Below are 14,061 nucleotides of genomic sequence, written 5' to 3'. Positions count from 1 at the left end.
TTTAGTCTGTCTGGCTTGGGAATCAGTACCAAATTGTTTCATAAAAGGAATTTGGTAAAACTCCTTCTTTGCTTATTTTGTCAAATAGTTTGTAAAGCAGTAGGATTAGTTGCTCTTTAAATGTTTGATAGAATTGACTTGTGAATTCATCTGGTTCTGGGTATTTTTTTTAGGAAGTTCCTTGATGGCTTGTTCAATTTCTTTTTCTGAGATGGGATTATTTAAGTATTCTGTTTCTTCTTTTGTTAATATAGGCAATTAATATTTTTGTAAATTTTAATCCATTTCACCTAGATTGTTGTATTTATTGCCACATAATTGGGCAAAAGAGTTCTTAATAAATATTTTAATTTCCTCTTTATTAGAGGTGAGATTGCCCTTTTCATCTTTGATACTGTTAATTTGATTTTCTTCTTTTTTTATTAAATTAACTAGTACTTTATTTATTTTTTTTTCAAAGTACCAGCTCCTAGTCTTATTACTTCAATAGTTCTTTTACTTTCAATTTTATTAATTTCTCCTTTGATTTTTATGATTTCTCATTTAATTTTTATCTGGGTTTTTAAATTTGTTATCTTTCTAGGTTTTTAAGTTGAAAGCCCAATATACTGACCTCTTCCCGCTCTGATTTGTTGATATATGCACTCAGGGATATAAATTTTCCCAAGTACTGCTTTGGCTGCATCCCACAGATTTTGATAAGTTGTTTCCTCATTGTCATTCTCTTCAATGAAATCAGTAATTATTTCTTTGATTTGTTCTTTGACCTACCAGTTTTGAAGAATTAGATTACTTAGTTTCCAATTAATTTTAAATGTGCCTTTCCATAAGCCCTTATTTGATTTTTATTGTATTATGGCCTGAAAAAAATTGCATTTATTATTTCTCCTTTCCTAGATTTGTTTGCAATGTTTTTATGCCCTAGTACATGGTCAATCATTGTATATGTGCCAGGTGCTACTGAAAAGAAGGTATAAATTCCTTTTTATCCCTATTTATTTACCTCCAGATATCTCTTAGCTCTATTTTTTCTAACATTTTATTCGTTTCCCTTACTTCCTTATTTATTTTTTGGTTCAATTTATCTAGTTCTGATAAGTGAAGGTTCAAGTCTCCCATTAGTATGATTTTACGATCTATTTCCTCCTTAATTCCTTTAGAAATCTGAATGCTGTAGCAATTTCGTCCATATATGTTCAGTACCAATATTTCTTCCTCCTTTGATTCCGTCTTTTCTCTTATACCTCTTACCCTCTCCTCCAACTTTTTGCTTTTAGTTGGTCTCCCCCTTTCCCCTCCCCAATGTTATTCCCTTCCTACCCCCTCCCTTCTTATTTATTCTCCTCTTAATTTAGTGCCTTTTAAATGACCCTCCAACCTCTCCCTCCCTTGTATTGCTCCCCTCTCCACCAGCCCATTTATTATTCTTCTATTTCTCTATAAGGCACAATACAATTCTCTGCCCCAATGTATCTGATTGTTCTTCCCTCTCAGAGTCAATTTCACTATGCATAATACTTAAGTATTACCTGTCACCAACCTCTTTCACCCCTCCATTGTATTAGTCTTCTCCACCCTTCACCCCATGAGCTTCTTTATGATATATAAATTTACCTCATTTTATCACTTTTCCCATCTCTTAGTATTATTCTCTTTTTGACCACTAATTATATATATATATATACACATATATATTTATATATACATACACATATCATCCTAAATAGTTTGTGACTGTACCTCTAAGTATACTTTTAGCTACCCTGATGATAACAACACTTTTAAAACTACCAATATCATCTTTTCTCATAGGAATACAAATCATTTTAATTTATTGGGTCCCTTAAAAATTGTTTTTATCTTTCTTTATTAGCCACTGGTGATTCTCTTGAGTTGTTTTTGGATATCAAATTGTCTGTTTAAGTCAGGTTTTCTTCTTTAGGAATCCTTGGAAGTTTTCTATTTTATTAAATGACCATACTTTCCCCTGTAAGAATATAGTCAATTTTCCTGGGTAGTTGATTCTTGGTTGTAGACTCAGTTCCCTTGCTTTCTGGAATATCATATTCCTTGCCTTTTGGTCCTTCAGTGTAGATGCAGCCAGATCCTGTGTTATCCTCACTGTGGTTCCATGGTATCTGAATGACTTTTTATTAGCAGCTTGAAATATTTTTTCCTTGGTCTGATAGTTCTCGAATTTGGCTATAACATTCCTGGGTGTTGTCAGTTGGGGGATTAAGTACAGGAGATGGTCTGTAGATTCTTTCAATCTCCACTTTTCCCTCTTGTTCTAGAATATCAGGGCAGTTTTCTTGGATAATTTCCTGTAGTATGATTTCCAGGCTTTTTCTTTTGTCATACTATTCTATTAGACCAATGATTCTTAAGTTGTCTCTCCTGCACCTGTTTTCTAAATCTTCCATTTTTGTGGATGAGGTGTGCCATGTTTTCCTCAATTTTTTCATTCTTTTGATTTTGTTTTATAGATTTTTGATGCCTTGTGAAGTTGTTTGCTTCTAATTATTCAATTCTAATTTTTAAAGACTGAATTTCATCTCTGGATTTTTGGTCATCCTTTTCCTTTGGTCTGTTTTTCTTTGTAGGTCATCTTTCACTTTCTTTGCCTCATTTTCAATCTGGTCAATTCTGACTTTGAAGCCACTATTTTCTTGTTTTAGTTCATGTGCTTCTGTTTCCAGATGACCTATTTTGCTTTTAAGTTCTTTTTCCAATTTTCTTCAGCCTCTCTTAATTGTTTTTTGAATTTTGTTTTTAGTTCTTCCAAAGCCTGTGTCCAATTAGCTGGAGTTCCTGAGTTTTTGCTTGGTGTTCCTTGGTCCTCCCCTTTTCCATTTGCTCTTTGTTCATTAACTGTCAATTGTAATTTCTTTTTTCCTTTTCTGTTCTTTAATCATATTTTCCCCTTCTTTCCACACCCCCATTGGCTATATTCTTGATCCTCTGTTTATTTGCTGGATCTGTGGATTTGGGCTTTTCTGTCCTGAAGGGATTAGGACAATGGAGCTTACTTGTTGTCTTAATGAGCCATGAGGCCAGAATTTCCCCAACTGCCATCAGAAGCTGACAGTGAAGGTGAAGGTGTGGAGGCTGAAGGTAGTTACTCTCGTCCTCCTCTTTTCCTGGTCAGTGCTCTGAGCTTCCCATGGTGGTACCAAGGTACTCTGTCTCGGTTGTAACCTTTGCCCTGGGATCCCAGGCAGCCAGATTCTTATCAAGGGTCTCAGCACAGTAGGTGGGGGAGGGATGTTGGAGATTGAGCTTTTCTGCCCTCTGGAGGCTTCTTATCTGCCCTATTGACAGACTGAATTAAGCCAGTTGAGCTGATCTGCAGAGCTAAATGTGCCCCGAGGCCAAAACTTCCAGAGGCAGAGTCCCACGATGGAGAAGCAGTGGCTGAAAGCTGCGACCAGGCTGCCCTCCTCTCTGCCCCTCTCCTTCAGCTGCTTCCCTGTCATCTGTGGTCAGATCTCTGAACTTTGAGTAGCTATGGTAGCAAGGTACTCCCTTAAGGCTAGAGTCCTTGCCCCAAGATCCCAGCAACTGCCCGAGTCTCAGCACAGTAGGTGGGGGAAGGGTCCTGGGACCTTCCTTCTTACTTTTCTTCTAACCTGAGAATTCAACCTTCTCTGCATACTTTTTAAGTTGAATTGAGCAGGAAGATCCCCCAGCTCTGTCCTGTTGTTGTATTTGGCTTTGTTTCCCTCTAGAAGCACTTTGTTTTTGATTGGTGTAGAAGGGTTTTCATAGAGGACTAGACTTTTGCTGTTTTAAAGCTTCTATCTTGACTTTGTCCCCTACCCTCTTTTTTCTTTAAAAAAAATGTGTTATATAGGAACATTTAACATGGTATATTTGTTACATTTTGTCTTTGTGAAGGAAAGGAAGATGGTCAGGGATACTAGGGAAAATTATTACAATGTAGAAAAAAACAAATGACATCAATAAAAACTCATTTAAGAAGATATATTGAGTCCTACCTTTTTAGTTCATTCATAATTGTTTCATGAACTTTCACTTCTATTCGACTCTCCAATTGAATTTTCAGGTTTTGACATTTAGAGTGTAAAAATTCCAATTGCTCATGGTTCTCAGCTAATTCCTTTTCTTGGTTTTTTATTTTATTTTCCAGAAGCACTTGTTGTTTAGTCAGTTTGGAAACTTAAAAGAGAAGAAATGGATACATTTTAGTGCTTTAGAATTAATGCAACAGAATTAGAACTGGATTTTAAATAAACTAATAATACTCAAGCAGTTTCACAAGAGATTACTTTTCTTGAACACATATAGCAATCTTCAAAAATTTGCAAATTTATAATAAATGTATATAGACTTCCTAATGGTTCTATCTACATTCTACTGCATAATTGATAAATACTGTGAAGACTGGATTTGGCTGTCCCCTGATTGTAACAATTAAGGTACTTGGCTCTTCTTTTATTGTGTAGATTAAATTGTGATCCCCTGCCTATTTTTAGATTTTAATCCCCAAAAGTGTAAACCCAGTACTTAAAGTAGATCTATCCATTTTAACCACAAAAAGGTATGAACTAACTACAAAAATGTGTGAACTAACCACAAAAAGTTATGAACACCCATTTCATACATAGAGTGGGAGGTCTGCGACCCAAGTGTGAAAGAGTGGGCCAGTCCTGGAGGGGAGTGTCTGCTGTGATTGGTAGACGTAAAATTTAGGGGAAGTGATACAAGAGAAAAATGTCTTTAAAGAGTGGAAACAGAGACAAACAGAGATCAATCAACAGTCACTCGGAGTTGGATGGAAGACAGACACTCAGACTTGGAGTGAAGACACATGGCTGTGGAACTAGACCGCGGGAGGAGCTTGTGCAGGAAATTTCAGACTGCTTTCCTTTTAGATGATCACCATGGTGAATGTAAAGGCTGGCTTCTTTCCTTGCCCTTTCTAGAGGTGTGAACCTCCAAAAACGGCCCATTATCTTGAAACTCCTTTCCCCTAACTGGTGCCTTAGAATTTCTAACTGGTTCAGAGGAAGCTGGAGCTTTCTCTTTCTCTTTCTCTCTCTCTCTCTCTCTCTCTCTCTCTCTCTCTCTCTCTCTCTCTCTCTCTCTCTCTCCCCCTTTTTTCTCTTCCTTAATATCTACCCTCTATTGTAAAATAAACTACAATAAATTTCATTTACTTGAGTAATTCATTTTGAGATTTAGAAATTAAATTCCTGGTGACCACCAATTAAATATTCGGTCCAACCATGATAAAATTAACAATACCCACTATATACTGAAGTATAAATCCATAAGTCAAGTAAGAAGGCATTGCCTCTATCTTCAAAGAAAAGACATTCCAAAAAAAACTAGAGGTGTAAAATTAACATAAACAATCACAAGCATATATATATACATGTACATATATACATATGTATGTGGGTATGAATGAATGTCAGGTTAATCCCTCCCCAGTCTCAGTTCCATTCTACTTTACCCTTCCATTACGCTTCTGAAATTCCTACTGTTCATCTTACATGGCTGCCACCACATGGAAATTACTTTGTATGTAATTATATTTGTATTTAATTTTTTATGTACATATTATTTCCTACCTCTTTGCAAAAATGTAAGCTTCTTGAGGGTAGGTACTTTTTTCTTTTAAATCTTCATATCCCAGCTCCTAGCATAATATTTGGCACTTGGTGGGTGCTTAAATGCTTGTTAGACGGAACTGTCTGCTACTTGTTCTAAAGCAGACCAAGAAGAGCAAAGAATATGCTGAATAGTTCTGCTTTCTCTCCATTATAATTATGTCATCCATTCTGAACCTAGACTTTCTTTGATGTTCCCTAACCCAGTAAAGAAAAGCACACATAAAATATTTTTTTGCTATCCTCAACATTTATCATAACCCTCAGCTGATTCTGGACATAGTATTATTATATTCTTATAGACCCTACTATACTTTTTTAATACATCTTCAATAATTTTCCTTGCTTCCATCTTCCATACATGCCTTTCAATAAGCATTTATTAAGCATCTACTATATATAAAGCACTGTGACAGGTACCAGTCACACGAAGAAAAAATAAAAAGTCCCTACCTTCAAGGAAATTAGTGTGGAGAATTATTTTTAAAAATCTACGTTGTGTGATGAAAATTTCCTGTACATCCATGCCAATTCCTTTTTACAACACTCAATACCCTAATCCCATTTCTTCCCTAAGGGAATCATTTGATTGTTCCTTCAGACTTTTGTTCTTAGGTGCATATGAAACTGTTCAACCAAGATAATTCCCTGAAGAATACTGGGCCTTGGGATCCTGTTCTCTCTAGACTCTTCAGATCCACTCCCTCAAATTCTAGTGCACGTTTTCAGATTATGCTCAGCTTGCCTCTTTGTAACTACAACAATGTGGTAAACTTCCTGTGAATGAGTAAATTGAAGAAAACTTGCAAACAGAAGCAATGGATGAAGGTTTGCAGAGCTGTCAATCAATGAGCATTCTGGAGAAGAATGTGACCAGGAGGAGACTGTTAAAAAGAAACACCCAAACTGTTGGAAATATCTTTCTCCTGACACATGAAGGAGGAAGAACTGAGAAGATTCTTTCCTTACTGATTTTCTCTCTACTGTATCAAGAAGTGACCCAAAGATCCTCAAACCTGTTAGCCACATCCCTCATCCAAGATTCTATAATATTATTCTCAATTTAGGATTATTTAAGATCAGGGAAACCCTTAACTCTCTCTCCTATCCAATTTCCTTTTCCTTCTCCTTCCTTAAATAAACCCCTTGTTCCAACCATTCTAAGAATGAGTTATCTATTAGATATATCAGGCAACTTACTCAGAACTGAATCCCAGTTTGTCACCAACTGAAGAGATTAACTGAAGTGGGAGGGAGAAGGGAGGAGGGAGGCAGATCTGATTCCTCATTATCATAATCCTTTAAGGTAAAGTCACCTAATACAATTTGGCATCCTGAAAAGGTCTTACCCTATCCCAAATTAAGAAACCTAAATAAGAAGAAGGATGTTCATATAAGTAGCTTGTGGCACAATGGTGCAGGCTATCATAGACTATTACTGAATTTATAACATACTGTATAGTGTGGTGACCAATTTTGTGATTGAAACTATTGGATTTATATCCAAGACAACTTCTTTTGTTATGACTTTTAATAATGATGCTGTAATGTGGCAAATCATCACTCAGATATATGTGTTCACCACGGCTGCCATACAGACTTTTGGCTATCTGAGAAATATTTGCAAGTTCTTGACACCAAAGAAAGCAGCCCAGATTATGGTAGTTGATACAAATTTAGAACAGTTAGTAAAAACTATGTGTGAGGAATTTCTGAAGAAGCATGGATTGTATCAGACCAAGATAGGAAATAGGCAGGCAGATAACGGACTTAAAGACAAGGACAAGAAAGCTAAGAAAAATAAGAGAGGAACACAGGTCAATGACAAGGATAAGGACACTAATAACAACAAGGAAGCTAAGAAAAGATTTCCCTTAAAAGATATTACTAAAATTTCAGATAATGCATGAGTGCCACATTCAAAAGTACACAAGAAATTTACAACTCAGGAGCTTGATTCAATTTGCCAAAGGTTTCCAAAATTTGTCTCTGAGCCTCATAGATCTCATAAGGAGTTGAAGAGAGCATTTAGGATTTTTGAGGCCAATTTTTAGGATACAGAATTTCTTTTATCTGAATTATTTAGCCCCCATGAACCATTGTTCATTGAAAAGACAAGGTTGGATAACATTCTGACTAGCTTGCCTACAGAAGAACAGAGGGAAGATTCTGACTTCTTGAATCCTGCTTGCATGACTTATCTTAGAAAGTGTAGAGAAGATCTGCTCCAAGCTATAAAAACATTTTTCTACAAACCCAACACATGGGGTAAATTGGACAAACTAGTGCAAGAAAAAACAGAGCATACTACAAACTTTATTGATCACCTGTCCGAAACCGCTGAGTCCATTATGGGAATAGAAAAAGATTCAGAAGAGTTTGTGGCTCGTGTAAGAAGACAATTCCTTAGGGGTTGTACATCACACCTAAGAAAATTTTTTAAGAACTATTTTCCAAAATATGACACAGTTCTGACCATTTATATTTTCCTTCTAATTTGGCAGAATCAGGTTTGGAATAGAGTGAGTCAATAATTTCTCAGATGCATTATCTTTTAGAAAAAGACCCATAACAGATGGCTAAATAAAGTTTCCCCTTCATTACATACTCAAATGACAGAATTGAGGAGCAAAGGAATTTAAATGACTTGCTCAAGAGCATAACTCTGTTAAGTGATACAGCTGGGATTTGAAACCAGATACTTTAATTCAAATTCTAGTTCAAAAACCTGGGTGCCAATTCTCAGTTCTTCACTTTCTCTCATTCCATATATACAACCAATTACTAAATCTTATTTCTACTTCCATATCTCCTGCAAACATCCCTTTTCCTCTCCACATATTATCTAATGCTCTAATTGAGGTGTTTATCAATTCTAGCCTAGACTATTTCAATAGTCAGAGAACTGTTCTCTATGTTTCAAGTCTCTCTCCACTTTAATCCATTTCTCCCACAGCCAGTCACCAGAGTGGTTTTCCTAAAGCATAGGTCACCTCCCTATTTAATAAGCTCCAATGGCTCACAATTACCTCTAGGATACTATAAACTTTTTATATTTCAAAAGTAAGGCTCTTCATAACTTGGCCCTTAATAGTTGTCCAGACTTATTATACTCTAGAGTCCTGATGGATTGGGCTCCTTGCTGTTACTCACACATGATACTCCACAGCCTGTCTCCTTCCCTTTGCCTGGGATGCTCTAACCTATGCTTTTCAGAATCCCTGATCTCCTTTAGAACTCAGTACAAGTGTTGCTACTTTCTGCAAGATGCCTTTACTGGTGCCTCCAGCAGCAAAAGACTCTGCTAACCCCTAGGTTACCTTGAATCTATTTTGTATGTGTTCTGTATACACATACACATACACACACATACATAGAGATACATATACACATAGATCATCTCCTCTGTTATAAGTTTCATAAGGGCAGGGAGAATTTCATTTTGTCATTATATCACTATTGTGCCTGGCAAATAAATAGAATACTTGCTGACTGATTGAGTTTAATCCTACTAAGTTTCAGGAATTATTATGAATTCCAATTTAACTCCTAGTGTAAAGACAACTAGTCTGTTAGAAGATTTCTATTTAATTATACTCTGTCATTTATGAAAACATATTTGAAGCCATGATTTTATTACTGCCTCTAATTTTAGACACTGCCTCCTATGAATTACTGGTAGCTTCTCCACTGCTAGTTTATGTCATATTCTCCATGAAATATGATTTAGCAGATGTACATGGTAAATTTTATCTATATTTTCTTCTCCTTCAAGTATCTTCAGTTAGATCTACAATATCCAGGTAAATTTGTTCTTCCTGCCCTTTTAAACTTAATTCAACAATCATTTATTAAATAATTAATACATGCAAAGTACTTTGCTAGGTGTTGAGAATACAAAGACAAAATTGGAATCCTTGTTCTTAAGGTGCTTATATTCTACATGTCATGTATGGAGTTAAAAATTTAACAAGGCCACCTGATGAGGGAAAGACCAATAATTACTAGGGGAAACGAGGAAACGGTTAGTGTAGGAAGTGGTCCATTAGCTGAGCTTTCTAAAAATTCTAAAAAATGGAAATGAGGAGTAAATTTCTGAAACACATGATGAAATGGAAATGAAATTCCAAGTAAAAAGTCAAGTTAATAAGCCAATTTAGTTGGAATGTAGACTGTATGCAGGATGTAAGTGCCTTAAATGCTAGGATAAAGAATTTCTAGTATATCCTAAAAGGCAATAGGGAACCCCTGAAGATTTTTAAGGAAGTAATACAAGTAGACATATACTTAAAGATTACTTTGAAAGTTATGTGAAGGATGGCTTTTTTGAGGGGAGGAGGGAAAGAGACTGGAAGCAGACAAAATATACTGGCCCTACCCTGATTAGGTGCACTCCACCCCTGGTCCCAAATCCATAATTCCTCTTTAGCCTTAGTCCAGAATTCCCAATTCCATTCTCCACTCCTATATTTTAAAATAGCTATTCATTTCACTTGTCTATCTCTTCTTTCTGAAGCTCTACTACTAACACAGAAGAAAATAAAGCTTAGTTTCCTAATGTCTTTTAGCTTCTTTGCCCAGGACTTCATTGATTCCTACAGATATTTTATAGGTTTCTTCTGGTGGTATCCATTTATAGTCATATGCATCATTGGAGGTGGGAATTGGGCCTGGGTATAACATGTCTTAGGGAGCTCTCTGTCATGTTCCAGATATAGAACTGGGAAGACAGTATATCTCAGTTCAATATCTGATGACTTCAGCATCTTTCATTAGGAAGTTACAACAATTTATTTCTTGTTCTTGTGTTCATTATTGGCTATAATTATATAACCTGATTCTCACTCTATGAAATACAGGAAGTTATCCTATCCTCAGCTTTTCATGGGATAAGCTAGGAACCTACTATAGTTAGGAGAATCAGAATCTGGGACTCTTCAGCATCATTCTTGCTTTTATCATTCATTCTTAGCATCTGCAATTCAGAGAGGGAATTTAAAAAAAAAGCAAGATTTTCCTTTAATAGCAGTACCTTTTAAGTTCAGTCATAGGACTTTCAAAGTCCATTGAATGGGGGATTGTGTACCCAGCTCAAAGAGACTTGGCAATGTTACAATTAATCACAAGAAAATACTTGAAATATATTTCACCTTCTTGACTATGTTGCTGGTTATTATCTTTGGCTTTGGCTTGCTGAATCTCAAGCTGCTGCATCAAAACATTGTTTTCTTCTAACACAAGCTGGGCTTGACTTTGTAGTTGATTCCTGTAACAATTTACAAGTAAAATATATTAATTCCACTTTTTAAAAAAGGCAAAGATAACAAAGGTCTAAAATAGACAATGCCTGAAAGAGGCCCAAACCAGATTAAAATGTAAAAGGGATATATTTAATGTAAAAGGCTCTGAATTCTTTAAAGAATATTATAGCAGCTATGGTTCACAGTAAAATTTATGAGTTTTTTTCATGATATATGTGAGTAAATGTCAACTAGGTTCTGAAGTCATATAGTTTATACCAAAACATCAGCTCTTTAGAGAACATGATCTAATGCTGTAAAAAACCAGGTAACCCTTGTTTTTTTTTTGTTACTGGGCTATTTAACCATATGCAGGACAAGAATTCCAAAGTATAGATTCAATGGTCCTTGTACAAGATGATTTAAAACAGTGGTTCTCAACCTTTCTAATGCCGTGACCCCGCAATACAGTTCCTCATGTTGCAGTGACCCCAAACCAAAAAATTATTTTGGTGACTACTTTAAAACTGTAATTTTGCTACCGTTATGATTCAGAGTGTAAATACCTGATATGCATTATGTATTCTCACTGCTACAAATTGAGAGGTTGAGAACTGCTGATTTAAAAGCCTCCACACAAATATATCATACCTGGCACAACAAATAATATGATTAATGAATTCTGCTCTATGTGTCAATCCTGAGTCCTGATTTATAAAAAAAGATTTAATTATTTCTAAGATATCAGTGAAATTATTTTTATACAAAGGGCACAGGTAAAGATCAGTTTTGTTTTGTGTATTGACTTTTGAGATTTATAATGCTATTTCCCCTTTAATTAGAAAAAATAATAAATAAAACTATGTCAAATATAAATTTATCATAAATTTACTTACTATTCAATATTGTACTAGAAATATCAAATATAAGAATAAGGCATGAAAAAGAAATTGAAGGAATAGACACAGAAAAAGAGGAGAAAAAACCATCACCCTTGGCAGATGGTATAATGATTTGCTTAGACATCCGTAAAGACAACTAAAAAATTAACTAATGATTAACAATCTCAGAAAAGTCTCGCTATAAAATAAATTCATATGAAAGCACCAATATGTTACCAACAAGATCCAGCAGAAAGACATTGGAAGATAAACTAAATTTAAAATAACTCTACACAGTATAAAATACCTTAGGATTCTTCTGCAAAGACATGCACAGGAACTTCACAAAAATAAGGTTAAATGTAAATAACTGGAGAAATATTAATTGTTCACAGATAGGCTAAACAAATATATCAAAAACAACAATACTACCTCAAATAATTTACTCATTCAATATCATACCATACAAAGGAATTATTTTATAGAGGTAGAAAAAAATGACAAAACTCATCTAGAGTAACAAAAGGTCAACAATATCAAGGGAATCAATTTAAAAAATGAAGGAAAGGCTGACATACCAGACACTAAACTATATAACAAAGCCAGAATTATCAAAACAATTTGGTACTTACTAAAATATATATTTTTAGAATATAATAGGTACACAATATATTGAGCAAATGAACACAGTAAAGTAGGTGAGTGGGGTATCCATTAAGTAAATTTCCCTGAAAAAAACATACAGAGAACTGAGTTAAATATATAAAAATAAGAACTATTCCCTAATTGGTAAATGGTCAAAAATATAAATATGTTGTTTTCAGAAGTAATCAAAGCTATCAATAATTATATGAAAAAATGTTCTAAATTACTAATAATTAGAGAATCGTAAAGTAAAACAACTCTGAGGGACCACCCTATACTTATCAGATTGACTAAAATAACCAAAAAAGAAAATTATTAACACTGAAGGTGATTATGGGAAAACAGACAATGCACTGCTGGTAGAGTTGTGAACTCGTTTAACCATTCTAGAAAACAATTTGGAATTATGTTCAAAGGGATATTAAATTATGCATACCTTTTGACTCAGCAATAGCACTAGTAGGTCTGTATTCCAAAGAGAAAAAAAGGGTTTGGGAAGCCTGTTTATACAAAAATATTTATAGCAGGCCTTTTTATGACAGAATTGAAAACTGAGGGGATGTTATAAACAGTTGGGGAATGGCTGAAAAAATTGTGGCATATGAATGTTATGGAATTCTATTATACTAAAAGAAATGATAAAGGAGATGGTTTCAGAAAAACCTGGGAAAACCTGTAAGAGCTGATGTAAAGTGAAGTGAGGAGAACCAAGAAAACAAATTATAAGGCTAACAGAAATATTATAAAGTTATCACCTTTTAAAGACTTAACTCAGATCAAAATAATGACTGGCCATAGTTACAAAGGATTCATGATAAAACATGCTATCTATCCCCAGATAGAGAGCTAACTTGACTCAAGAGCATAGAATGAAATTGCCTGCTTTCCTTTCTGGAACATGGCTAGTAATGGCATTTTTTTTTCTTATCTTCTTATTAGGTGGAGGAACTACCAGGGCAGCAAAAAAGCTTTACATGAATGTACAATAATTGGCATTGTTCTGTGAGGGAGGCACAATAGAAAAGGAGAATCCATGGGACAAGCCTTTCAAGGCAGTGGCAGGGCCTTTTCACTAACTTCCTGATTATGCAGCCTATAAATGATTTATATCTTTTCTGTTTACTTTTTGGTCCATATCTGTCTCAAAATTTCCTCTCTTTGGTTCATGCTCTCCAACTCCACCAAGTACCACTTGCCCCCAGAGATTCCAACACCATTTGATGATGGACAAGTAGCCTTCTTAAACACCAATATCCTCCAAGGTATACCAAGTGAAAGGCCCTTATTTCCCTTCACTGACCATCTCTCTTCAGCCATTGGATCATTCATTAGTGGAACCCCCCCTTCTACCAACAAAGTAAAGTTTTATTCCTTTCCTCCTCACTTCTCAATTGCTATTAAAACTACATGCCACAGTGAGTTCAACCATTTCCGAATTGATGGATATTCTTTCAGTTTCCCTTTTTTTTTTGGCCACAAGGATAGTGCTATAAATATTTTTGTACATGCAGGACCTTTCCCTTTCTTTATGATCTCTTTGGGATATAGTGGTATTGCTGAGCCAGTTGGGTATGCATAGTTTTATAAACTTTGGGGCATAGCTCCAAATTGCTCTCCAGAGTGTATCAGTATTCCAGTCTTCCCACATCCTCTCTGGCA

General features: G+C 35.2%; 2 protein-coding genes across 9 annotated transcripts in view; one reads left to right on the top strand and one right to left on the bottom strand.

The window, feature by feature from the left end:
* FAAP24 (FA core complex associated protein 24) overlaps positions 1-14,061 on the top strand; it is a 141,837-nt gene that overhangs the window by 19,596 nt on the left and 108,180 nt on the right. The window lies entirely within an intron of this gene.
* Positions 1-14,061, bottom strand: part of CEP89 (centrosomal protein 89) — a 189,012-nt gene that overhangs the window by 83,450 nt on the left and 91,501 nt on the right. For all 4 annotated transcript variants that reach the window (XM_007474766.3, XM_056812204.1, XM_001367361.5 and 1 more), the window contains 2 exons: positions 10,787-10,902; positions 3,999-4,179 (listed from right to left, as the gene is read on the bottom strand). In XM_007474766.3, the coding sequence (XP_007474828.1) occupies positions 3,999-4,179; positions 10,787-10,902 (297 nt within the window). The remainder of the gene's footprint in view (positions 1-3,998; positions 4,180-10,786; positions 10,903-14,061) is intronic.

This window comes from Monodelphis domestica, chromosome 1, assembly GCF_027887165.1.
Source record: "Monodelphis domestica isolate mMonDom1 chromosome 1, mMonDom1.pri, whole genome shotgun sequence".
NCBI lineage: Eukaryota > Metazoa > Chordata > Mammalia > Didelphimorphia > Didelphidae > Monodelphis > Monodelphis domestica.
This window is presented reverse-complemented; position numbering and strand designations above follow the sequence as displayed.